The sequence below is a fragment of the Phragmites australis genome, chromosome 2, assembly GCF_958298935.1.
Source record: "Phragmites australis chromosome 2, lpPhrAust1.1, whole genome shotgun sequence".
Taxonomy (NCBI): Eukaryota; Viridiplantae; Streptophyta; class Magnoliopsida; order Poales; family Poaceae; genus Phragmites; species Phragmites australis.
Genome location: NC_084922.1, coordinates 31,836,770 through 31,863,618, shown reverse-complemented (window position 1 = coordinate 31,863,618; position 26,849 = coordinate 31,836,770). Strand labels below are relative to the sequence as shown.

General features: G+C 41.0%; 2 protein-coding genes and 1 long non-coding RNA gene across 3 annotated transcripts; 1 reads left to right on the top strand and 2 right to left on the bottom strand.

Annotated features, from left to right (window-relative positions):
* Positions 1-1,949: 1,949 nt before the first annotated feature.
* Positions 1,950-6,943, bottom strand: LOC133910013 (uncharacterized). Its single transcript, XR_009908477.1, has 5 exons — positions 6,869-6,943; positions 6,501-6,560; positions 6,177-6,251; positions 2,818-2,890; positions 1,950-2,373 (listed from the first exon to the last, which is right to left on the bottom strand). It is a non-coding gene; the product is annotated as an uncharacterized LOC133910013 (long non-coding RNA).
* A 1,406-nt stretch (positions 6,944-8,349) lies between these two features.
* On the bottom strand, positions 8,350-23,462 carry LOC133905449 (long chain acyl-CoA synthetase 4-like). Its single transcript, XM_062347233.1, has 20 exons — positions 23,424-23,462; positions 17,610-17,929; positions 16,446-16,509; positions 16,265-16,354; positions 15,999-16,055; positions 15,766-15,814; positions 15,169-15,245; positions 14,454-14,493; positions 14,265-14,359; positions 13,645-13,812; positions 13,446-13,556; positions 13,281-13,368; positions 12,110-12,176; positions 11,902-11,977; positions 11,697-11,814; positions 10,928-11,173; positions 9,468-9,607; positions 9,117-9,299; positions 8,916-9,035; positions 8,350-8,635 (listed from the first exon to the last, which is right to left on the bottom strand). The coding sequence occupies exons 1-20, from the start codon at positions 23,460-23,462 to the stop codon at positions 8,600-8,602; spliced, it is 2,184 nt and encodes a 727-aa protein (XP_062203217.1). The 3' UTR covers positions 8,350-8,599.
* Positions 23,463-25,152: 1,690 nt separating this feature from the next.
* Positions 25,153-26,451, top strand: LOC133905441 (uncharacterized). Its single transcript, XM_062347220.1, is given in 1 exon segment — positions 25,153-26,451. A coding segment is annotated over 1 exon segment (1,224 nt). The 5' UTR covers positions 25,153-25,227.
* Positions 26,452-26,849: the final 398 nt, after the last annotated feature.

Below are 26,849 nucleotides of genomic sequence, written 5' to 3'. Positions count from 1 at the left end.
GACTGAAAATTTTGAAAAAAAAATTGCACCTGAGAAACCCCACACCCGTATAAGTCACAAGTCACGCCGAATCCAAATCGAGCTTCACTTGTATCCAGGCTATACGAGCTTCACTTGAATCGATCTTTTTGTATCGTATAGGTAGGATGACCCATGCAGGTTGTATCCGTTATGCAGATAACCAAATAGACTTATGTATGAGAATGCATGAGTAGATACAAGTTTTTCATATATACAGATTCGTATGCAGCAAACCAAACTGGCTAAAAAATGTAAGAAAATAAGAAAATAAATTATTACGTATAATATTATAAATTGCATTTAGCCCATTATAAATTACATTCAGCCCTCAAATATATGGGACTAGATTGCTGCTTTGTTCGGCTACCAGGGTGGGTTGACCCGGCCGGTGGCTGCACACGTGTGTGCCCGCATACCCGTACCCGAGCCGAGGCTGACTGGCATAAAGGCTTCCAGTTCCAGGAGAACAACGCGCAGTACGTATAGCGTCGGGATTGATTACTCGTCGTCTGAAGCAATGGTTCAGGCCAACACATGGCCTTTTGCGCCATAACTTCATCTCTTGGATGGATGTGTGTTCGGTAGCCTCAGCCATCAGTCTCAAGCCATGTGATGCGGCTGTTCCCGTGCCTCGATCGATCGCCTCCGCTCTTTCTGCCGCTGCTGTCAACCGGAGAGCGATGGGCGCGAGCCGAAGCGTCGTCTTCCCGAAATAAATCCTGTTGAAATCTGCTCCGGTCTGTTCACTGTTGACTGTTGAGTGCCGGAGGTGGAGGAGCACGGGCGCGATGGCGCGGCAAAATGGGCCACTACTGCTGAACTGAACTGCGGCGGTCCAACGGGGACGTTACACTTGGACGCTGGTTGTTAACAAGTGGCTGTGGCGTTGCTATCATTGGGATCATAAGGCGCCAAAACGAACATCGCACTGATGATACATACCGATCGGCAGAAGTCGGAAAGCAACGCTCTCTTGGATATCTCAAGTGCCAACAACATTCAGGAGAAGTCCATGGGCACAACACAACGAACGACCAAGCTGCTCCTGCCTCCTGCTCCAGAAACGAACCATGCTGCTGCTATGGGTTACCAGTTTCAAGTAAAATTAGTGGCTTGCGCGAGGCGTGCGCAAGCGATAATGGTGTTTTGGAGTATAAAGTTATGTTTTTTGGCATATGTGTTATTTTAATGAAGTGTGGAGTAGATGTCAATAAAAGGCTTTGCGGTGCATCTTGTTAGAATTCTTTTATGCTGTTGGTGACAATAAATAATGTAAATGGCTTTATGGATGGTGGAATCTTGACTTCGGAATCTTTTTGACAATGTGTAAAAGAATTGCTTTTACGAAATGGAATGTGTTTGGACTTTATCGTGTGGGAGATGTAAGCTTTGTGAATTGAGTGAGAGATCTTTTGAAACTTATAGATGTGGTTCTTCCCTTCTTATTGTTTTTATAATCCGTCTTAATGTGCGTTGTATAAATACTTTATGTAGTATAAAATATTTACTTTATCCGTTGCATTAACTTGATCTAAGAAAAGGACGAGAAAAATAGTCTTAATAGGGTAACATTGAAGAGACGTAAATTAAATGATATAGGTTTCGTGTCCATTAATACGGTAGGGAAAATTTTTTGTTGGATTAATGTTTAGAGCCAACATGAAACAACATGCACATAGGTTGTGCCTTTTAATACGGTAGGGAGAAATTGTGTTGAATTAATGGTTGGAGTGAACAAAAAGTAACATGCACATAGGTTTCAATGACAGTATATAAATGTTTTGTTATATTGATGGTGAAGAGAAGGTATGCATTTGGTTTTTTTATAGTAGCACAGTAAATGATACTTGCATGAGGCAAATATAGTATTGCCACAGATGATTGTAGCACTGATTATTAAGTTTAACATACTGTAACAGGGACCTAATAGGCAATAGTATCAGAGGTACTACCGAATATGTTTATCATGTTGGTTACCTGGAATTACAAGAGCAATTTTGCTATCTAGATGTTAGTGGGTGCTGAATTATACATTCCTAAACTATAAATGGCCACTACTAGGAGAGCCTGACACTATCCTGCTTAAAGAACCTAGTTGGAGGAGCACATGGTAATGCAGCTTTGATACGCTTAGTTCCTTAGATAACTTTGATGTTCTGCCAGTATGTACATTACTATATATAGGAGGATCAGTGAAAATGTCGTCTGCTATGGGTAGCAGGTTAATAGGTTGGCCTACACAGGTTCAAAAGCAAGCTCCAACAAAAAAAAAGAAGAGAAGATCAGGCTCCTTCCTGTGGCAAAAGACAAGGAGTGCTTTCAAAACCAAAATGTGTTCGTAGTTTTAGTCGACTGCAAGTAGAAGAGAAGAGAATGATTAGTATCTTCATGTTACAGTTACAGGGGCAGTTGGTAAAAAAGTGGCATGTGACTGGAAGTGGCCTTCATTGATTGTTTTTTTTTATGAGAAGCTTTGAATTTAGACACATTTGCTCCAGTTGTGTCTTGCTGGGAAGTAGCTCTGCATGGGTGCACAATAATATAACAATATATTACTATTAAGATTGGTTGTAAAAGACAACATCCAAATTGTAAGATAGGAGGAGTTTCATTTTGGACTGTTGGGCTGCCAAGTGGAGCAATGGGTCGGTTGCTGCTTTGGGAGTGTCATTTTTGCTCTTTTTTGTGTGTGTTACTGTCCTCCTTACAATATGTGTAAAAGTGAGTCAATAGGATTTGTTACGATGGTTTAAATGCATAGAGGATTAGGTATTGAAGAGAAAAAATTGTGCGTACCTTTGCAGTATCTGAGCTATCTCGGAATAGCCTTATTCAAGCAATAGTATGTTTGGACGCACCAACAGCATCTCTGTATATCATGTAGATAAGCATTTAGTACACTATACAGTAGAATGATAAGCATATTTATCTCATGTGTATCGCTGGTGGATAGTTACAAGGGTTGAGTTTTCCTGAATGGTGATTCACCATGTTCTAGTGAAGGGGGAGGGGTCTGCAATATAAATTTAGTATATTGTTATTATATCACAATAAAGAGGTGTTGTATGTGTTTATGTGTTATTCAATAGACCACAAGAAAGAGTGCATATTTATATTGTCTGTTGGTATGTTTTCGGTAGCCACTTTTTCAATCTCTGGTTCTAATGAAGGTGTGATGTTCATGGACCCAGATGGTATGGTAGGATCGGGTAAAGCGGCATAGAAATCGATGGGATAGTTGTGTGTCTGAGATGTTAGCTGGGTGTTTGATGATGTTAGATAGGTGAGTGGATGGATTGACCTCTAGGAAGCTACTAGATGTTTGTGCTAGTCACCTCTTATATGTGGAAGTGTATGTTGTCTTCCATAAGCAGCAAAGACAGAGCTGACCTGATATGATTTTTGGGGATTATAGTAGCTTTGATCTGTTAAGGTAATTGCAAAAGTGAAATTTAAAGATAATATGGCTACAATATCTAGTGTTGTGTCATTTGCAAATCTTGCTGTTTGCCGGACCTACTGGACAGGTTTACCCACAATACAGCGAGCAACCTCACCAAAATCTATCATTTCAGCTTCAGCGGTTCCATCATTTCCAATGAAGCACAGTTAGTACCTATGTAAGTCGATTTGCACAGGGTATTTATTAGTGTAGGTTTAGTTGTATGAAAAGTGATTCTTACTTGAAATGGTAGTCTGTGCAGAAGCATGTGTTGCATCTGGTATGTAGGCTCTGCTGCATCTATTACACAATGGAAACCATCATGGGGTGGTTAGGACTAGGCAGGCGATAATAACAGTACACCGACATCCACCTTCCTATTATTGTTATTGTTTAGTGATTGTTAGAAGATGTAATTAATAGTGGAAGGAGTATTAGCTATGATGTGTTATTTAGAGATAGAGGATAGGATTATGATGGGAAGAATAACTGTTTGAATAGGCAGTAGAAATAATAGGATGCATGTTATATATTGGGAAGTCATATGGATCCATTGCTTCTAAATCGTTGAGATGCTTATCTTCGAGTTGAAATGGTCCTCACAATGAAGTTGCTTGTTGTGTAGAAGCGGTGACACGTTTGATCGGCAGCCGTTGATTATGTATGTTGTATATGAATATTTGTGAATAAATATGTAGCAATAAATATGTATTGGTGTGTAGTAGTTTCAGTATTGCATACATGCTATAAAATTGTTCAGCTTCTGGAATTTCATGGTTGAAATACCAGTGACATGCAGAATTTCCACTCAGGTATTCTTCACCTGTTTAAATTAAAGAATTAGAAATGTTGTTGTGTGATTACGAAGTAGTAATAGTTGTTGAGTGTAGAATAATTTTTATTGCGTAGGTTTTTATAACGTTGCCAACAATGAGGACAGCAATTGGCTTAGCTTGTTGCTCATTGTAAATATCGTGGATGTAAAATTTAGCGGCTCGCTGCCCCATAGAGTCAATTAAATTCAGCATTGATGTGTATAAATAGAGTTAGTTCTGTATAAAGTCTTATTGGCTGTATCTGTGATGAAGTGTTGCGAATATTAGTATATAACATCCAAAACACAAATTGATTACCTGAGATCCCTAAGGATCACATCTTTGGTTAGAGTGGGAGTTGATTGGTGTCAGAAACTTTAGTGATTATGCCAAGAACATCTACAGTGATTGGTTCATTATGTGTTAAGTTTGTGACTGAGAAATGGAAATATGAAGTTATTGGGTTACATGTAGCAATGGTACTGACCTATGAAATTTCTATTCTCGCCAGTGTATCTTGGAAGGTCAATAAAAGGTGTAAGCTTGTAGACATATGCTGGGAATGTGTTTGCCGCATCTTTTGTTGTAGTTATTTTGGTGTAGCGCTCTGAATCTACAAACATATGGCAAAGAAGCATACTTTGTTTTCTGGGAATTCCACTCCTAGGTCGCGTACGGTGGGCAGACGAAGATTTTGGGTGTCACGGAAGTAGTGGGCACGGGGGGCAGGGGGAGTGGAAAGGAAAAAAGTGGGAAATGGTGTGAACTGTGAGCTTGGGAGTAACATGTTAAATGTAGCAAAGGGAGGCAAAACCAAAGGGGAAGGTTGACGAACACACATGACACAGCATCAGTGGTATCATGCGGCTGGGTTGAACGTGCCTCCATTGGCTATCGATGGGAAAAGCATGGGTTTACACTGGGGCCAATGAGGTGAAAAAGCAAACAACAATGAAAAGAGATAGTCACAACCTAGGTCAACCATACAGGGAGAAATGTCAATGATTTGTTTTTTTTTTTGTTTTTTTTTTTTTTACTGGCAGTGGATAGAGAAGTTGATATTTACTAATTAATAGTGCAACGATAAGCATAGGTTGGCACATACAATACAGTGAACAAACCAGGGAAAGTACGTACTCAAGGGGATACTTAAACAAGCTAATTTAGTGATGCAAGCTCCTTTAAAGAAGTTTTGGGATCATTATGGCACTACGCACCATCGACACTACCACCTGGAATCATACTCGGTAAATGTGCAGATTAGTTAGCGCAGGAGGGAGAGGTCTTTTTTAAAGAACTTACCTTTCAAAATTATAATTAACCATAACAAAACTGTATATGGTCTTAAGACAGGCAACAGCTTGAAGTGCAGCTTGTTCATAAGCAAGCATGCACTCTGCCTTAGCACATGATTAGAAAAAGAGTTGTCGCGGGGTACTTTGGAAGTTCAGTAAAGGCAACTCAATTTATACTCCGCAAAGTACATTTCCATCGTCAACAACTTCACAGACCAATGAGGCGTATGGCAAGCAGCACCTAGACGCGGCAACTTGCAAGAGGGAGATATAAGAGGCTCTAATAGTAAACATATGGTTACTCCAGGTTGCTCTGGCTATCCTCTTTAGTTTTCCCACCACGCAGGGAAAAGGAGCAGGAGGTGCAAGAAAAGAGGGTAAAAGGAAAAGGGAATAGGGGAAAAGGAGGGGAAACGGAAAAGGTAAAAATAAAAAGAAGAGAAAAATGTGTCGGCTGTGATACTATGCAAAATGGCATAATCTAACAGGCACAATACAAATACGGTTAATAATTTTGTGCATAAGGCAACTGATAATAAGATCACATAATATGGGCGTGAACGAATTAATCAGGGACAGGAGGAGAAGGGGGATACATCTTACCAAAAATAGCAAACTCAACCCTGTGCCAAACTCCTTACAGATCAAACAACACGAAGGGCTTCGGGAGGTAGAAACCTGCATGGAAAGGAAGAATACCCGTTAGCCTAATTAACAAGCATAACTGCATCAATCAAATAAGATTGGGTTTTTAAAAAAAAAATGTTTGTCCCAAAAAACAGCAGGGAGAGGAAGGGCGGGGGGAGCGAATAAGATGCAAACAATGCCATATCGGCATGCATAAGTTTGTTGATAATAAGATCTTTACATAAGTATAGGTATGGACGAATTATTCGGGGACAATAAAAGGAGGGAGCCACAGCTTACCAAAAAAATGGCGAGCTCAAACCTGTGACAACCTCCTTGCGGATCAAACAGCACAAAGAGCTACAAGAGGTGGGAACACAAGAAATTTAAAAGAAGGAGCCGACACATCCAGCATAACAAAAAACAATAAAAACGTAGCATAATATAATATGTAGCACAACATAATAGGAACAATTAAAAAAAGGCATAATGTTATATGCGGGGATGTCATCGGTTGTTGTACTATACATAACGGTATGGTGTAACAAAGCCAATAAAAACATGGTTAATAATGGCATGCGTAAGCTAACTGACAATAAGGTCTTTACACATAGTATAGGTATGAACGAATTACTCAGAGACAATAAGAGGAGGGAGGCACATATTACCAAAATAACAAACTCAATCCTGTGACAGTCTCCTTGTGGATCAAACAGCGTGAAGAGGTACAAGAGATGAAAACCTGCATGGCAGGAAGGACACCCGTTAGCCTAATAAGCACACATCAGTACATCACTAGGATTAGGAAGATGAGTTTTGTAAATTTTTTTCGTCCCAAAAAGTAGAAGATACTCCAACACTGATCCATTTTCCTGTTATGCCCTTAAATGTATCCATGCATTTACTCCAACACTGATAAGTTACTTACTCTCATCCTTACATTAATTAGAGGTAGCATGATCATCTGTGTATTTTTTTACTTGATTTTAGTATTTTTTGGTTTGTATGTAATGATAGATATGGATAAATATTGTAAAACGAAGGGAGTAAATGATACGACGAAAAGGGTAAGGAAAAAAGCTTCAGGTCGCTTTTTCGCTCCCCTACCACGCGGGCAAAAAAAAATGGTAGGTGTGTCCAGCAAGCAGGGAAAAACGCTAGAAAGTAATGTGGAGAGGGCGAAGGAGGGAAAAAGAATGAGCAACACCATCTGTCGATTTCATCTCCATAGAAAGCGACAATCAAAAACAGCAAATAAATCAGTGGGTGCTAATAAAAGGAACACAGATCTAGTCATTTTAAAAGCAACTGCGGAAGCAACTTAGCCCATAGAGGGGTCAACGAGATCACAAGCCGAAAATCTCGATACCAAGGGATTCGAAACGTGGGAGCAACCACTGCCCAGACCAATAAAACTCTAGAATAGACACTACCGCACTAACCAGGGCAAGCAAGGGTGTGGAGCCGAGGACCAAGACTGAGCACGGAGTGCGGAGCTAAGGACCAAGGCTGAGCAGCCAAGAAGCATGCATCGCAAATAGCAGAGACGAAAAGGGAGGAGAAAGGAAGAGAGCCTGGGTTGTATCGTCCGGTGACACCCTGGACAGCTGTCCATTGGATTACAGAAGAGCACGGCACAGGTGCACAACATGCGGGCTGGCAGGACCTCCCCATCAGGAGGTAACCGGCACGTGCAGCTGACAAGCAGGCACGCTTGACCGGCGGGTGGCGGACGACAGAACAGCGAGTGGGATCCAAAGAGATCGGCGGGAGATTGTGGCCGGGCACATGGGCCCGCCAGGTGGGCGTGAAGCGCAGCGCCCCGCGTGCGACGAGGACCGCACCGCGTATCGGATGGACGGAACGTTTTTTGCCGAGAACCACGCGGCTGGCCTCCGAGCCGCGCGGCTCTAAAATATAGTAATAGGAATTTGACAAGACCTCCCTTGCTTTACTGAACACCACCACTACTGGAAAACCGCCAGCATTGACTTACTGTATCCCTACAATGCACCACAGAAAGCAGCAGGCAGATGAGTTAAATGTCAAGATTCTTGCAGATCACGTCCAAAAAGAAAATGTATTCCTTGATCAAGGTAGAAATTAACATTTGGATAGTGACGCCAGCAAAGGGCGCGATTCAAGAATCTAACGCAAAACTGGCAGTTTCAGATTTCAAAGATCATGAAATGGTATATGCAAGTTCCACATGCTAGCGCATTGCTCGTTTGCTATATATATGGCCAATCGTTTTCTGATAAGGTGTTACAGAATACTTGCATCCAAACTATGAACGTATACACAGCACAACAAAAACACTTCTCAGTTCGGAACTCCAGTCAGCTTCTTCAACGTTGGGAATCTTCATCTCGGGTGTTCTTCTATACGGCATGGTGAGCTCACTTGGCACCTTTGTACATGTTGTCAATCACACCCTGCAAATTGAAGGTTAGAACTCAGAAAAACTCTTATTTGAACGGAAGACATCACAAACCCATAAACAAGCAAAAGCATGCTAATAAAATAAAACAACAATAGCCTCAAAGGTACCCAAACATCCCACTATAATGCCTGCTGCCATAAAAGGAAATGTTACCCATTCGTATGAGCTTAAATTAACTCAAGGACAGTTAAACAAATGACACGGTCATGCATCTAAGTAAACAAAAAAAAAATTCCGGACCTGCTTTATGACAATAGATAAACGGGCAGTACCTGGTAGTACTTAAGCAACTGCGGCCGCTTCTTTTTATATGTTGGAGTGATCAAGTCACGATCCATGTCAAAAGGCACTGGTTCGAGATGTACATCTTTTATGAATTCAAAACCTTTGAGCTGAGAAAATAAGTGGAGAGTTATAGTATGCACCACGAGCAAATAACAGGAAGCAAAACAAGGGAACAATCATGAGATCACCTTCTTCTCTTTGCCTATTTTCGACAGTTCTCCTAAAAAGTATTCCTTTGCTTTAGGGTTCTGGCACAACGACTCGAAATCACCACTGATTCCATTCGCTGCAGCCCAACTCTCAAGAGCTTCCTTGTTGGGATTGATCACAGCGACAAGGAAGGACTCAAAGCTATTCCCATATACCCATATCTGAAAAATTGTTCAAAAAATTGAACAAAATTCAAATTCGTTCAAAAGAATCAACAGGAGGCAAGCATGAGTAAACCATTTCATCCATTTATTGATTATCATATAAAGAACAATGTGGCAGCAAAAATTTAAAGACCAGAGAAATTAAAAGGTTGAAGCATTACATACCGAGTCTATAGCAGAAACAAGACCATAAATATTCTCCAAATTTTCAACTGCCACGTATTCTCCCTGTGAAAGTTTGAATATGTTCTTTTTACGATCTATGATTTTCATACTTCCATCAGGTTGCCACTCACCAATGTCACCTGCAAGCATAACAGGAAAATATGTGTTCATGGTCGGCAAACATATAGGAGGAGAAGAAAAGGGGCAACAAATCAAAATGGTGGCTGAGTTTCCATATTAGGATTTAAATAAATTAGGAAGTTTAGATTGAGCCTAGTCGGATTGGTTAGGAGATCAAATTCAAGTCGGATAGTAGAGATAGGTTTGCAAAGTTTGATTTGTAATCAGTTAGGATTGTGTGTGGAGTTGGATTAGGACTCGGAGTTAGTTTAGATTTCATCAATGGCCGTGCCCTGCCTAAGCCATCTCAGGTGGTGCGCAGCAGGTTTGTCTGGGGAGTTTAGCAGGTGCTAGTGCGTTGGGAAGGTTTGGCTGCAAGTGAAACAACTTGGGAAGATGTTCCAAATTTTAAGGAGCAATATCCGGACTTTCAGTTCGAGGACGAGCTGTTTCCGAAGGAGGGGAGAGATGTTATGGTCGGCAAGACATATAGTAGTAGGAGAGGAAAAGGGGCAACAGATCAAAGTGGTGGCTTAGTATTAGGATTTAAATAAATTACGAAGTTTAGATTGAGTCTAGTCGGATTGGTTAGGAGATCAAATTCAAGTCAGATAGTAGAGATAGGTTTCGAAAGTTTGATTTGTAATCAATTAGGATTGTGTGTGGAGTTGGATTAGGACTCGGAGTTAGTTTAGATTTCGGCTACGACCGATTGGAGTCTGTATGCGGCTGCAGCTCTATATATAAAGAGCAGTAGGCCTCTTGCCTCTTCAGGAAATCAAGCAATAAACAATCTAGTTCCTCGTCTCTATTCTCTACTATCTCATCTCCTGCTGTTTCCGACAAATCCACCAGAACCGGCATCAATCTTCCAAACACGGGCAAGAAGTTGGCCAAGGAGAGACCGGCCACTTCCCACAGCTACCCAGTTAGGTCATTACCTCAGGGTCGTGAAAATATGTCAAATCTCCACCTAATTGAGGCACAAAACAGAACATTGTTGTGTTGATGCATGACGAGAACCCTAAGTGAATTTTTATATGGAAATTGAACTGCTAAAAATACACACCATAAAAATTGTGATTACTCGGGTGCTGTTCTCGAACAGGTTGGGCATGATGATTAGTAATCTAGAGGGAAAGATGCTGAATCAGCTCAACTGGAGGGAGCTTAGCCTATCTCTCAGTGTTAAGACTAATTAGGAAAACAATTTCCAGTGACATTCTTCACTTATCAGTAAGCTTCAGCAACTCATCTGACAAGAAGGTTTTATCATATTTTGCAGCCACCACATTATAAAAACAGAGCAACAGTATGGATAATAAATGAGCAATACATACCAGTATGGAACCATCCATCAACCAAGACCTCCTTTGTAAGGTCTTCTCGCTTGTAATATCCTGAGAATAATGTTTCTCCCTTGATGCAGATTTCTCCACGAGCTCTGCTTGCAAGTGCATCATAATCCATTTCTGGGACAGACTCCAGACGAACATCAATGTTTGGCACTGGAGGACCAACAGTCCCTATCATGGACATCTGATTTGGTAACGAAACAAAAGATCCAGCACAAGTTTCCGTGAGACCTAAAAGGAAAGCAGATGAGTAAAAACGTTCCAGTGTAGATAGTTAGGTTGGAGAAGATAGACAAAGTTCTGTTCACACCCCAAACAAAGCATCAGCTTATGCAGATAAAGGGATATGACGTAACTGCTACAGGAAATATTAAACTCTTTTCTCTGCTTATGTTAAAAACCAATTTAAGGAAAGAAAATTAATGCTGACACTTGTTTTTTAGGGTGGGTGGGGGCATTAACTACAAACATCATACGAGCCAACAGCATTCATTGCGAGCAGATAACAAAGAAGGCATCCTATCAAGTAATTAAACTAAGCTGCAAACTATGAAGTAGTAGTAACTTTATTTACATAATTACACCAATTTCCCATGCTTTAATGGTAGATATAATCTGCACTAGTAAATTATAAAAGTGTCCAGCTAGATGAAATACAACAGAAAAATGACAAGAGCAAGGTTGCAACTTGAACCAACTTCAAGAGTAGGGAGTTACTGTTTTCACATCACAAAGAGGAGCAAAAGATATATACCATATCCTTGTATGACATGTGCGCACGTCACCACTCGCAAGTATTCTTCAACATGGGTGGCAAGTGGAGCAGCTCCAGATAAAATAACTCTAACATTTCCACCAAGACCCTCTTTCACCTGAAGATCAATAAGTTAAACTTAAAGAGGCAAAAAGATAAAAGAGCATACATAATCGAGAATCATTGACTGCAAAAATTTAATTACCTTACTAAAAACTACTTTGTCACATATGGCTGCAGCTTCATTGTGCTTAGCTCCTCTCATCATTCTAAACTGCTTGCTGCAAAATACAATGTGCACTCAATACTTGGATTTGTATAAGGTAAGGTTAACTGCAGCTACAGACACTTATTAAGAAAATGCTATCATATAGCACACTCAGAAGAAACAATATTTAGGATAGTAAACTTACAATTTGTAAGCAAGATTGAACAGTGTACTCTTTACAAAACCACCAGAGGAAATTTTAGCTTGGAGTCCTGAAAATTTAGGTAAAATATAAGGAAGAGTATACTCATGAACACTCAAAATTGCACTCACAGTGCCGGTTTCAAATCCTTTTGAACAGTGGAAGCAAACTGCTCGAATAGATAGACCAAGAACTATACACCAAGTTCATGCATGAGCTTACGTCAATGACTACAAGAACCTCGCCCACCAATTCTTCATATACTAAGAGCACGAAGGACAACTGTTGTGGCTTGGGGGCTGTAAGAGGTTTTTAAGGTTGCAGGTGTGCTCAACGGGAGGATGAGGCTTGTATCCTCTGTCTGCATGGAGCTGTGATGAAAGGGAGGTGCTGAGCACCGAGAGATAGGAATAGAAGATCAACTTCTTGCTTACCTTTGTTCATGAATGCCGCCTCTCTTATATATAGATGGTCGGATGAAACAAACTCCTAACAACCTTGAACAAACCAACTCTTAATCCGAACGAGCTGAATTTATATAACTTGAGTTGAAAGCTAATGGCAAGCCTGATCCTAAACAGCCTATGCCGTGCTGGGCTGCTTGTGGTGCCGACTGGACGATCGGCCCCACATAACAACAACATGCAGATTCATAAAAAGAACAGATTAAGGCGGTAGACTGTACAATAAGTCCATGCCGAAGGCTTTCATGGCCAAGTTGAGAATAATGAACTAAAATCTAAATGAATGATAGATAAAGTAGGAAAGACTAGATATGATACAGATATATCCAATCTATTAAGTTAAGAAGAATAGTAGAGTAGGACATCTGGCAATGGCACCTCAAGATTATTGATGGACCAGATAGAATTAACCAAAAAAAAAAACCGAAGGTGCAAACCACACCATAGGCATAAGCAATAAGAACACCAGTGAAGAACAGGTGTTTCCCAAAGGAAATTTATAGTGGTGGTGAAACAAATTGACCTATCATAATCAATGTGTACATTGATATATTTATTCATCTTTAAAAAGTTAAGGCCAAAACAATCTGATAATAATCATATGGTATAAGTGTAATATTCTGCTGCTCATAACCACGTTAGATATCTCATCCACAGAAAATATTTATGAGATTTAGATAACTTGTGTCATGTTTCAAGTAGTCCCTTACCAGAAAATATCCGATCAAGAACACGTGGAACAGCACACAAGATTGTTGGTTTCAGCACACCAATATCTTCAACTAACAGTTTAACATCCTGTGACAAAAAAGTTAGTCACCACAGGCCCAAAAATAAAATGACAAAAAGGTATTCACGTGCACACTGATGCTTACCCCACGCCAGAATCCAATAGAGGCACCATGGAACATAAACAACTCCTCCACGACACGATCAAAGATGTGCGCAAGAGGAAGGTAAGACATGTAAACGTCGATTTCTGCCAGCTGAAATTCTCACATTGTAGAAGATATTAAAGGTTAACTAGTGTGTGAGGTGAGGTCGCATCATGCAAGAGTTGTTAGAGCATCTCACCTCCTCGTTTACAGAATTAAGCAGCCGGTCCACACCTGCGATGAGACAAATAATGCTCGCATTGGATATCAGTACTCCTTTCGGGTCACCAGTAGTTCCACTAGTATACATTATAGTGCATATATCTGTCTTCTCCTTGACTGGAAGATCAAATTCTTGGTCACCTGACTGCATACATAGCACCACATAAAATGGAATAGTAATGCATAGCCGCCATAGAAAGGTCATCCCAGTTAAATATTTCATGAACTGTACAGTAAAACCAAATTCACTTTTGTGTCTGCCAAAGATAGGTCATTGCAGTAAAATAAGTCATATCAACTAAAAAATTAAACCAAATTTCACTTTCGGTCTTTTTGTCAGCAAAAACGTACTGTGTGATCAAGCAAAGTATGAAGCAAGAAAACAATTTTTTAGGACATTCAGTACCACAGATGGTAACAACAACAGCAGACTTGACTAATTTGCAATGACATAAGTCTTTATTTTGATGTTTCATGAATGTAGTTAATTATTTGCTTGTGCAGTTATTCACCGGCATTTGTGGATAGACACAACAATTAGAAAGCTGTAAGTCAATAATATTCAAATGAACCCCACAAAGAGCTGGAGCATCTTACCAGGGACAGAAATTCATCCCACGAGTATATTAACACCCCATATTTGGAACCTTCTTCCATTTGTTCTTGAGTTACCTTGCCAAAACTCACAATTGCTGCAATAAGATTATACATTTAGTTTCATGGTACAAACATTTTAGTTCTTGATGAATATGATGATGGAATCTATCTAGGATATATTGAACTTACTTTTCAAGAACTCACTTGACTTAGGTAAAGTCTTCAAGAGCTGCCCAAATTGAAAATATTCAACATGCATCAGAGACATAAAACATAGATATTGATAATAGAATACCTATTACGATATTAATAGCACAACTCTTACAATTTTGGAAAACCATGATGAAACTGTTAAGTCCGTTAGGAATGTGTTATAGGCATGCTTAGCTAGGGGCTTTTCTGTCATTTTGCTATATCCTATACATGCATAAATCTTGGCCCATGGAATGGATAAGCAACATTGCTAACATTGTATCAAGAGGCATCGAAACTCTAAGCATAGTTCCCCCTCCCTCTCTCCACCACCACTTCCACTTCTGCCACAGCACCAAGATAATAGCTAGACCATAGAAAATTGTATAAGAAAAGCATTTTTTTTTTACAGTTACTGTGTACCAATGACTCTATTGCTCCCGACAAGTTATGGAACTTCACAGAGATAACTGAGAATTGACCTTTGTCAGGATAAAAACAATTTATATACAGTTATACACCTCCTGTAGACCAATAAACGGATCTGCATATGTTTATAGAGCCACTAACTAAATAGGGGTCAACTCACGTATTCATTGCCCAAGCAAAGACATGAATATCAAATATTTAAAAGAGAAGATCCACAACTGGACACAGATTACATGAGAAATTGCAAGCATATTAATTCTGCATGCAAGGTAAAGAGTCATACCAGCTCAACTTTCTTTTCCTCAGTAAAAGCAATCTCAACTTCTGCGTGGCACAAAATAAACTCTACTGCACCAGCTCCTACAAAAAGAGCATGTTCAATAAGGTGTGAGCTATAATCTCATACACTGCTTCTTTCAATGCTAGTAAATGTGCAAGTAGTGGGGACAGATTAGTACTCACTCAATACTACTCACTTTCTTAGTTAATTGCTTACATGGTTGTTTTACATGATAAATTAACAAGGTCATCAGATAACTTATTTGCAACAATTTCTAAAGGTGTCACTCGATTCATTTGTTTTCTTCCTGGAGATATGATTAGGACTCAATCTTTTTTAAAAAAGAATTAAAACAGTGCACGCATATGGAATTCAAGGCCCATTTCTCAAAGGAAAAGGAAAGAAGCATATGACCCACAGATGCAACAACAAAGCCTTTGTCCCTAGGAAGTTGGGGTAGGCTAGAGATGAAACCCACAAGATCCAACTAAGAAGATGATGCACAACCAAAAAAAACTAGCAAGATGTATCACCACAGAAAATGATAAGCTTATCCATGTGTAGCCAAAGCTGAAATCATGAAAACGGCAGAATATATACCAAGTGTGTCGTATAATGGAACACAGTAGATTCCATGGGCATTGCAAGCCTGCAAAGGATAGAGATTTTTGAAGGCGAATAAGTTGACAAGAGACACTTAACACAGTGCTTGTTAGTTCAAAATACAAAACTTCAAGTCCAAAGTGATGAAAATAGTGCCTCTAATATCTCCATGCTATTGCAAGAAAGATGAGAAAGCATTGAATTAAAAGCTGGCGACAGACAAGATTTACCTCCATTGTGATAACCCATTCAGGACAATTAGCACCATAGATACCGCAACGGCTGCCCTGCAAAATTACCATGTCAAAAATTTAGTCAGAAAGAGATGACATGATTCTTTAATCAACAGTGCATCAAACTGGTGCGCCTAAGGTGACCCGAATGTTCCCACAGTGTTTAATTCATGTGTCCTTCCAAGCTCAATACACATAAAGATGCTCAAGTAAACTAGTATTGGAGTGGTAAAATAGCAGATACATAAAGAAAGTGACCAAACCTTTGCAAGTCCACGGCTCCTAATAGAGTTACCGATTTTATTTGCAATGTCAAAAACCTCCTTGTAAGTCTTCCAGACGTATCCACCAGCCTATGATACAAGATAAATCCTCTTTCAGCAAACTTCATATCGCTGGAGTCATCCAGGGGAACAGAAGGTGTTCACGGAGTAATATAGATACCTTCCCATCAACAATCTCACGGTGACCAAGCATTCTGTTGTTTGGATACTTCTCCACAGCCATTCTGTGTATGGAGAGAGATGATTGAAACCAGAGATTAAACAAGCTCAGTACTTGGAGACAATAGGCCGCTAAATTTATTGGAAAAAGGAAAAACAGATCACCAAATTAAGCGTTGTCAGAAGCAAGTCAGCAGCCTAAAATGCAAAGGGCCGACCTATCCTATTAATTTTCCTGGTTAATGCGTACTTAACCAAGTTCAACACCAAACAGACATGAGACCATTGATGCATTGACCAACCTGACACCAGCATGAATGACTACACAGAATCATATTCCACTAATAATAATTTACTTTGTCAAAGTGTATGACATGTTTGTACTGTCACCCAGTTTTACTGATTCAGAGAGTTTTCTTCTGATTGATTCCAAACTTGATTAAAAAATTTGCAGGATGAAGGAAAAATAGTAGTGCCTACCAACTAATATCTAGGAGATCTTACCCATCAGGAACCGCAAGGAGCAATGAAGACCAAAAAAACGTTGCAAATAAAGCCTATGGGGCAAATCAGGCAACAAGAACAGAGAAAATTGAAGCGACCAAGATTTGCAATCCGCCTATGGAACAACGTAGGACCGGATCAGAAGCAACAGAGAGCCTGAAAGCGTGATTGCTTCCACAACTGTCCAGCGAATCTGAAGTGTAACTAACTAGGATCTCCAAACATTAATGAAAAAAGGTAGGTGAGCAGGATAACTAACTTTGCACATAAATCCCATAGAGAATTGGATTTTTTTTTCTTCTGTTTTGGTCAAAAGCAAGTGGAGCAGACAAATATGAAATATCAAGCAATCCACTACTTTTTATTTATTCAGAACAATCCCCATACTAGCATATGCAAGCAACTAACCGAGCAAAAATAAGCACCTGCCAAATTCCAATATCCATGCAAAAAAAAAACGGAGACAAATAACCAATAACGCATCCATCCACAACCTTCTGAATCTTGCTGTGCAAGAGCAGCACCAACATACCAAGCACCCAGACGCCAAAAAGAAAATATTTCGAACCGATCTTCCACCCCTCAGGTCTCGGCAATGGAACAGCAAGCTCAGCAACCCCTCGTCACAGAACCGAAGAGCAAAGCGAGAGAGAGGGCTCACCGGAAGATGTCGTAGCAGCTATCGAGCCCGGGGACGGGGGGCGGGAAGCCGTCGCGGGCGAAGGCGCTCCGGTAGGTGGGCCCCACGGAGAACCGGCCATCGGCGGCCGGGCGGCCCGGCTCGACCTCCACCACGTTCTGCATCTTCTTTCCCTCTCCTCTTCCTTCCACCGCTCGTGAATCGGTGGCAGCGTCTGCCTTGGACTCCGTTCGCAGTGAGTGGGGACCGAAATGCGAGACGCCAGCGAAGCGGGGGGCTAAATAGGAACAAGTTGGTGGGAGCAGAGGAGAAACGGGGGGCGCGGCGATGCGCGGGCCCACCTGTCATTAGCGGTGGAGCTCGTGTTAGCGTCGGGTTGGTGGGTTTAGGTGACCTAGCGTGGAACAGCGACTTTCTTTATTCCGTGACGCATCATGGAAATGCTATTTTGGTGGTCGGGAAATACTGTTGCCGTATGCTCGTTTGCTTGGGCAAGAAACCGGAAGAATTTTGAGCCATTTCAAGGAGAAAAAACTTGAACCAACTAGCAACCACCCACTATGTTACACATGTTGAATCAGTAATATTACGATGGAGGCTAATACTTTTCAAAAAAATTAAGAAACAAAAAGCTGAAATGGAAGGAAATATAAGATATAGATTGATTCTAGCTATTAAATATAGATTAAAGAAAATAATTGTGTATTAATATTTTTTAATTCTGATAACACCTATTAATTATAGGTTTTTAAACAATTACAAGGAAAGAAGATGGAGGAACAATTTTGATTATCAATCGTTTGATCGTATAAAATATATAATAGATATTATTTAGATCTATCATAACTTATCTATCACGTAGGAGTATGGATTTATGAAGTTTGATAATTTAGGTGCATACGACTTGCTTGACACTATTGTTTTAAGTAATTTTGCTTCATGCCATCAGTAGCGACGCTACATAGTTTGAGTGTATCCAAAATTACCAGATTTAAATAGCAAAATTGAGTATATTGCTATGTGTATTGCGTCACCGTCAAGTTTGTTCTAGCTTCATCACTACATGTGATACAGGCTGGGCGCATGATAATTAGCAAATCCTAAAAGTATTATCACTGCAACGTGTAAACTATTGTACGCAAGCAATTTGCCTCGAAAACGAGAAAACGATGCTAAAATTCCAACCCGATTTTAACTTAAAGAAAATCAATCTAGCTTATTTTGAGTCATGATATTCTCGCGACGTAGTAATTAATAGGCTGTTGTAATTTGTCAACAATGTTTTACGATTTGAACTGCTGCTAGACGTGAATTGGGCAGTCCTTTGTGTATGGGGGGGGGGGGGGCGGGGAGGATTGGGGCAATCTTGATGCGGAGCCATGCATTTCATGAGGACAATCATCACGCCACGAGAAAGGGTTTGTTTATTAGAGATCTTAAATCAACTCTTAAAATGAAATTAGTAGGAGCTTTACTAAATGATGGTATGTAGTTTTTAGCTTTTAGTTAATTTTGTTGGAGTGATTCATTGAAATGAACTAGATATTATAAGTTAAAAATAACTTTTTCTAATTCACTTCTACACAAAATCATTTTATCTATAAAATTTACCATAAATAATTATTAGATAATCACTTTCGAACATAAAATAACTTTTAAAGTAGAGCCACTTCCAAAAAATTTAGAGCTCTACCAGCCAACTCCAGCGGAGGAAGCAAATTTGCAGATTCGGGTGCTGTGCTCTTCATAGAGGCTAACCGCGGGACCGGAGAGAGAAAAAGAGGAGTAGAAGGTAGAAAATAGGGTAGCTGCTGGAGATGAAAAAATAATGGATGCTATAATAGTATTTTTGAGGATAAAAATTTGAGGTAGCTGCTGGAGATGGCCAAAGCAGTCGAAAGAATCACATGGGTTGAGGATGCGGGCCTGATGCGGTCCAACCGATAGTTTGGAAACGCCAGTTTTGATTCATTTGGCATTTCTGCATAAGCGAGCCCAACTGCCCGATGGCCTGGCCTGGCCCACACCTTCAAGGCTGAGCCCAGGCGCCTGCCATCTCTGACTGCGAGTCGGATCAGCCACTACTGCACCGCTGAGTTTACCAACTAGAATTTCTTTATTTTTTCTAACATAAATAATTAAATAAATATACCTCGGAGAAGACTATTCTCAAAGGACTGGCATGTGTAGTCCTTACCGCCACTAAGAGGACGATTAGGCCCCACCTCAGGCCTTATCGTATCTTATCGCCACTTACCGTTCTCTTAGAGTGTGGTTAGGCCTCTACTGTCCTAAAAGGACAATGATGTCACTTAGAAGGGTGAATAGGTGTTCTTGCAAAATTAAAACTACGCAGTGGATTATATATAATTTAGAATTTCGGTTTCAATTCAAAACTTCCGGGTTCAAGAGATTTTGCAGCGAAATATGCAGAATCCAGAACTTCCGGGTTAATTCCAGAACTTCCTAGTTCAACAGAGAATGAACTCGAAACTGAAATCAAAGTACACCTAAAGAGTTCTAACTCAAATCAAATGATATCATGTATTCCAAATGATAATTCTAAGTAGATCTATAGAGAACCTATAATCAATTTCACACAAGCAACTAGATCGAGCAATATGCATAAATAGTGAGCAAGAACTCAAAAACAAGGAAACAAAAAATAAGACACACGATTTATTTTTTGAAGTTCGTACACCTCCACTAGAGGTTTCTACATCTCTGTTGAGGTGCTTAGTCACACTTGAGCCGGGTCTCACTCAACCCTTTTTCTCTTCAAGCTCAGTCACACTTGAACTTGGCTTCCATTTTTCATTTCTTCTCTTACGGAGGTGAAATTGACGTCTTCACAAACTTTCCACAACACACCACAACATTGGGTGCTCACCGGCGATGCCTAACCACCTAAGAGCACCAAGCTCCAAGAGTAACAAACGTGATGACAAACTTCTTGCCGATGAACTCGAGTGCTCAGTATGGGAGTTATGCCCACTTGCACTCAAACTTCCAATCACTCAACCCAACTTATTTTTCTTCTCAAATCTCACACTAGATTGGAGTGGGGAGAGCTCTATTGGCTTTGGTTTTGAGTGTTTTTGTGGAAGCACCAATAGCATAAGAAAAGAGGGAGTGAGGGGGTATTTATATCCAACCTCTAAAAACTAGCTATTATGTAACTTTCTGACTTAACCCAGAACTTTCGAGTGAAACATAGAACTTCCAGGTTGACACTTGAATGCAAAACAGAGGGTTGTAGCCTGGACTCAATTAAGGATGTCAATGGGGACCCGATCCTCGATTCCCCGCAGGGAATTCCCCTATTAGGGGACGGGGATGGGGAGATTTCGTCACCCGCGGGGATATAAATGGTACAAATCATATCTCCATCAGGTCTAGCGGGGACGGGTATGGGGAAGCATTCCCCTTCCCCGTTTTCCCGCGGGGACCCGTTTCGGCCCAGCGGTGGTGGCCCAGGCGTGCGCGACCGGCCCAGGCGGGAGCCAGATGCGCGACCCAGGCAGGCGCTAGCGTGCAGCCCAGCCAGGCATGACCTGGCGCCGTGGCATGGTGCGGGTCGGCCCAGTGGGTGGCCACGGCCCAGTGGGCTGCCTCGGCCTAGGTGGGCGGGGACGGGTTCCCCGTCGGGTCTCCATTCCCCGTGCGGGGACGGGGATGGGGAGAAAATAGTCCCCGCGAGCGGGGGTGGGGACGGGGACAGGGAATTTTCCTTCGTGCGGGGACGGGGATGGGGAAACATTCCCCGATGGGGAATTCTCCATTGACATCCCTAGACTCAATCCAGAGGTTCCGGCTAGTCATTAGAATCTGGAAGTCCCGACCCAGTCCGGAACTTCTGGGTTCAGACTTGAAAATCAAACAGAGAACCTTAGACTGGTCATTATCCGGAATATCCGACTACCCAGAACTTTTGGGTTGGTTAGAAAAGCCAAACTGAGCACCCTTGCCCAGATCCTATTCTGGAGGTTCCGGCTTACCCGGAACTTACGTGTTGCACCCGGAATATTCGGGTACACACAATAAGTTAGAAGTTCCCGATGTTTGTAGGGTGATTTGTGTCTCTCAACTTGGTTTAAAAAGGGTACTTTGAGCACTGAGACATAACAGATAGCTCTACGTTGTATATCTTTATAGTGTGGCATACCTATACTCATTTTAAAAGATAAAACTCGTTTGAACCACTTTGAGGTTTTGAGTACCTTTAAGTATTGTTTTTTTCCTTCAAACTTAGAGGGTTGCTATTTTTTATATCGTCTTCACTCTATCTTTTCTTGATTCTTCATGTGATTGATGTGAATCACTTGTAGCTTCCCATGGCCTCGCACGGTATTAGTGCAAAGCCTTCACTCGCTCTTTATCACCGTCTTAGTCCTTCGGTGCCAAGCCATTTGTTTGCCCTTCACCACCAGATGGACTATTGCAGTTGAGTCTTGCTTGCTCTTCACTGTCTTGCCATAGAGAACAACTTTGTATCTGATATCTTCAATTAATTCACTTTATCAAATATGGACTTCAATCTTTATTCTTCACTCTTGTCATATTGGATTTTAATTTAACTTATGCTTTCTTATGGATCCTAACCCTAACTCACTCTCAAACATAAAGCACATGCGTTGGTTCATAAAACGTAATTAACAATTACATACCTTTAGTTACTTGGTTTCCACAAGTAACTTAACCTTCATTCTTCAAGCTTCTTCTTCTTATAGGTATCACTAAGATCTTAATGACTTTGATGCAATTATTTGAACTCATGGCATTACTTAATGAATCCATGCTTCATCACTTATGCATCCCCTATAGAATAACCTAATAACAATTTTCAATAATATTATTAGTTCATAGGTATTGTCATTGACTTACCCGTGCATTACTTAGAGCTTATCTATCAAGATGCATATCTCTTCTCTATGCATCACCTATAGAACAACCTACTAATAATTTTCAGCACAATTATTAGTTTATAGGTATTGTCATTAATTATCAAAATCACACTTAGAGGCTAGATATACTTTCATGCCCTCTCAGGTGGCAGTTAGCCTCTAGGAAAAAAGAAAGAGGGGGAGGAGAGGAGAGGGAAGCAGCGCTGCGAAGTCCAACTATTTTTTAATAATAATTTGGGAAGAATCATGTATTTAATGAGGCAAGTCCAGAGGTCAGTGTACACTCGTGCAACATCCTATAGAAGAACTCAAACTATTTCAAAAATATCAACTAAGGCTACAAGGAAGCTAAGGCAATGAGACACGCGGATGTTGAATGGCATTTCTTTATTTAGTTGATGTAAAATTGTGTGAGTAATTTTTTAAATGAAGTAATGTTGGGATGATACAAAATCTAATTTTTCGAACAATAATAGTTGTGAAGTACAATTATGATAGAACTCGACACGGAGCTTCCACACGGCTCATTTGGCTCGCGAGCTAGGTCGTTTGATCGCGAGTAGCTCGTTATTTTTTTTTTAAATGAGCAGCTCGTTACTAGGATGAAAAGAATATAAATGTCCACTAAAAAATACATCGATAAAATCATACAACAATAGCAATGACATCTATAAGTATAGTACTTCTTTGCATGATTTAATCAGATATATAATTGTTGTAAGCTGAATCTCTTTTGAAAATTTTCAAACCCACATACAGCACAGCAGTAGACAGATCCACCTATATATGTTTTGCTACTGGAACAAAACATTCCCCCAAAACAATATATGAAACAACGTTCCTCGCGCATTCATCTATACATGCAAAGCCTGAAGGAATGATCGATGGGAGAAGAAAAAGGATAAGAGCTGCATCGTAACAAGGAGCTGACCAATAGAAAGCCAAGTAGGCTGGCGAGGAGCCTCTCCATCGAAGATGGAGATGACCAATGAGCAAACTGATGACCACAGTGAAAGAGAGCGATATGAAGCAGACGATGGTCCTAGCTCATTTAGCTTCCGAGCTGGCTTGTTATCTAACGAGCTTAAACTCTGGCTCGCCTCGTTAGATTTTGGAACGAGCCAAGCTAGACACGAGCTGAGCTAGCTCGCGAGCTTCGAGCTTTTCATCCAGCCCTAGTGGGCTTGGTGGAGCTAAGGAAGACATTACAGTTGAGAGAGCTAAGAAAGGAGTGGTCTATCCATGGTTGAGAGTGTAGTTATTTATGGTGGCTACGAGCTGGTGCATGGACTGAGTGCATGTGCATGGCTAGGGCTGGAGCATGAGAGTATTATGCACAAGGACAAATGAGCTGGGATTCCCTGTGAAAGTTGAAAAAGTTGTGACATTAATGCTTGACAATGATTCCCTGTGAAAGTTCTTGTTCGGTATGGTCATTTCAATCTACAAAAGTTCAGCAATGAGTTATTGTTGTCTCTGCATTGAAGGCAGAGAATTCTATGAAAGCATCAGGCTTAGAAAAACTGTATTGGTACAATGATAAATCACAACCATTTCATTGATAAAAGTGAAATACATCACATATAAGGCTCATCATAAGTATTCGTTGCATGTTTGTGGCGATATTACATAAGGCAACATGCACCGACTTGTACCCTATCCCTAGACAATCAATGACAAGTTACAATGGTATGTAGTACCCCATCGCTAAATGAAGCATGCCTTATGAAAAGACAGATTGTTGAGTGCAAGAAAACTTCTACTGGGTTGATGGAAAAGATGGAGGCTTATCATCCAGATACTCTTAGTAGCTCTCTTGAAAGTTGCGTTTATGAGGATAAGGCTTGTTGCACACATACTCTTGTGCTAGTCCACGTGCCACACAGGGCTGGCTCTGGGCCAGGGCGGGGGGTGCGACCGCCTAGGGCCCAAGCCGGAAGAGGGCCTCACAGCAGCAGGTACGCTTCGGCATAATGTCACGAGCCTACACGAAGTCACGAAGTCCTGTGCGGAACTGCGGACGCCAATGCCTAAGTCGAAGTCGGCCATGCAGGTTGCAGCTTTCAGGACTATCGGTCTCGCCGTCTCGGTATGTGGCCTGCGGCCTGCCTGGTGCCTGCTCTGGGCTCTGGCTCCCGCAGACGGCCAGATGCCAGCGCCCAGGCCCCAGCGGCCAGACGCCACAGACGCCAGACGCCAGTGCCCAGGCAGCAAGCGCCCAGTGACCAAACCCAAATGGCGCAGTCCGCAGACGCCAGACCGACGGCGCAATCGCGCGGGTGAGCGGGCCAGCCGCCAGCGCCCAAATACGGCAGACGCTGTCGCTGAGACGCCAAGTCGAAGTCGTGAACGGTGAACGCGGTCTGCAGTCTACCGTCCTTGCCCTGCCGGTGCATGCCTGATGCCTCCACGCACCGGTCCACCTGCTCCGTTGCCGCGCCGCGCGCTCCCTGGCAGACAGGCAGAGTCGGTGTGCTTTGTAAGCTTTTTGCAGATTGGAGACGGCCATACGCCAACAGCCAGACGGCACTCACGGCAGACGCCCACTCGCTTGGACGCTGGTTAGATCATTTTTTCCTATTTGCCTATTTTGTTTGACTGGACGGCTGATTTAATTGTGCAAATTGCAATTCGCTGACTTAATTTGTACGGTTACTCATAGATGATCCATTGCCCATTGGTTAGGTCGTTAGGGTTCTTGTTGCTTATTTTCCTTTCTAATTTCAGGTGTTAGAATGTTGCCTAAGAAGCATTTGTCGGGTGCTGAGAAAAGGAAAAAAAGAAAACGAGAAGATCAGTTTATTGAATCGCAAAAGGGTGCTATACATAAGTTTTTTTCAGTTTCAAGTAATGTTGTTCCCGGTGATAATCCTGAAGATATAAATGATTGTAGTACAGAAGATCAAGGGTAGGAACCTAATCATAATTTAAATGCAGAAGTTGATGTCAATGACGATGCTACAGGGGAACAAAATTTACCGCCTTCATCTGATACTGAAAATTCAAATGCTGATGAACAAAAAGATTCTCTGTTAGCTATCTATGATCCTAGAACATGGGACAATCTTGACAATAGGGGAAGAGATATCTTAATTGAAAAAGGACCTGTGAGAGAATTGAATTTGCATTTTCCTTCGGATAGTAGTGGTAGACATTTTTCATATGCTTACTACTCCAGGAAGTTAAGTAATGGTGAGGTTGTTGATAGAAAGTGGTTGGTTTACTCTAAGCATGTGGACAAAGTTTACTGTTTTTGCTGCCGATTGTTCAAATCAAATCAGACCAAAACTTTGTTGGCATATGATGGATTGAGGGACTGGAAGCATCTCAGTGGGAGACTCAAACAACATGAGAACATCGTTGAGCATATAACAAATATGAATACGTGGAATGAACTTAGGTTGAGGTTAAGGAAAAACCAGACAATTGATGATGATTTGCAACGGGAAATTGCAAAGGAAAAAGAGCGTTGGAGACAATTTTTGGTAAGAATAGTTCCTGCTGTGAAGTTTCTTGCTAAACATAATTTGGCCTTTCGAGGATCCAATGAGAAACTTTATCAGGATAACAATGGTAATTTTCTAGGCACAATTGAAATGATTGCTGAATTTGATTCTGTGATGCAAGAACACATTAGGCGCATTCAAAATAATGAAATTCATCATCATTATCTTGGCCACAATATTCAGAATGAGTTAATTTCTATTCTTGCTCATGCCGTGAAAAGTTTTATTTTAAGGATCATCCAGGATGCTAAGTATTTCTCTATTATCTTGGATTGTACCCTAGATGTGAGCCATAAAGAACAAATGACTCTAATTGTGCGGTGTGTTAATATGTCAAGTAACATTTCGAGAGTGGAGGAGTTCTTTCTAGAGTTCTTAAAGGTGGATGACACATCAGGATTGGGGCTTTTTAACGAATTGATGAATGCATTGGACTCTCTTGAATGTCGCTGATGTGAGAGGTCAAGGTTATGACAATGGTTCTAATATGAAGGGAAAACACCAAGGTGTTCAGAAGCGTTTGCTTGAAATTAATCCAAGAGCATTATATATACCATGTGCATGTCATAGTCTAAATCTCACTCTGTGTGATATGGTGAAATCTTGCAGCAAAGCTATTTCATTCTTCGGTGTTATACAACAGATATATGCATTGTTTTCATGTTCTACTAAAAGGTGGAAGATTTTGCTTGACAATGTTCCAGAACTAACTATCAAATATTTGTCTAATACTCGTTGGGAGAGTCGAATAAACAGTGTACAAGCTATTAGGTACCAAACTCCCCAAATAAGGTCAGCTTTGTTGGAACTGGAGACATCTTCTATTGATGACCCAAAAGCAGTGAGTGATG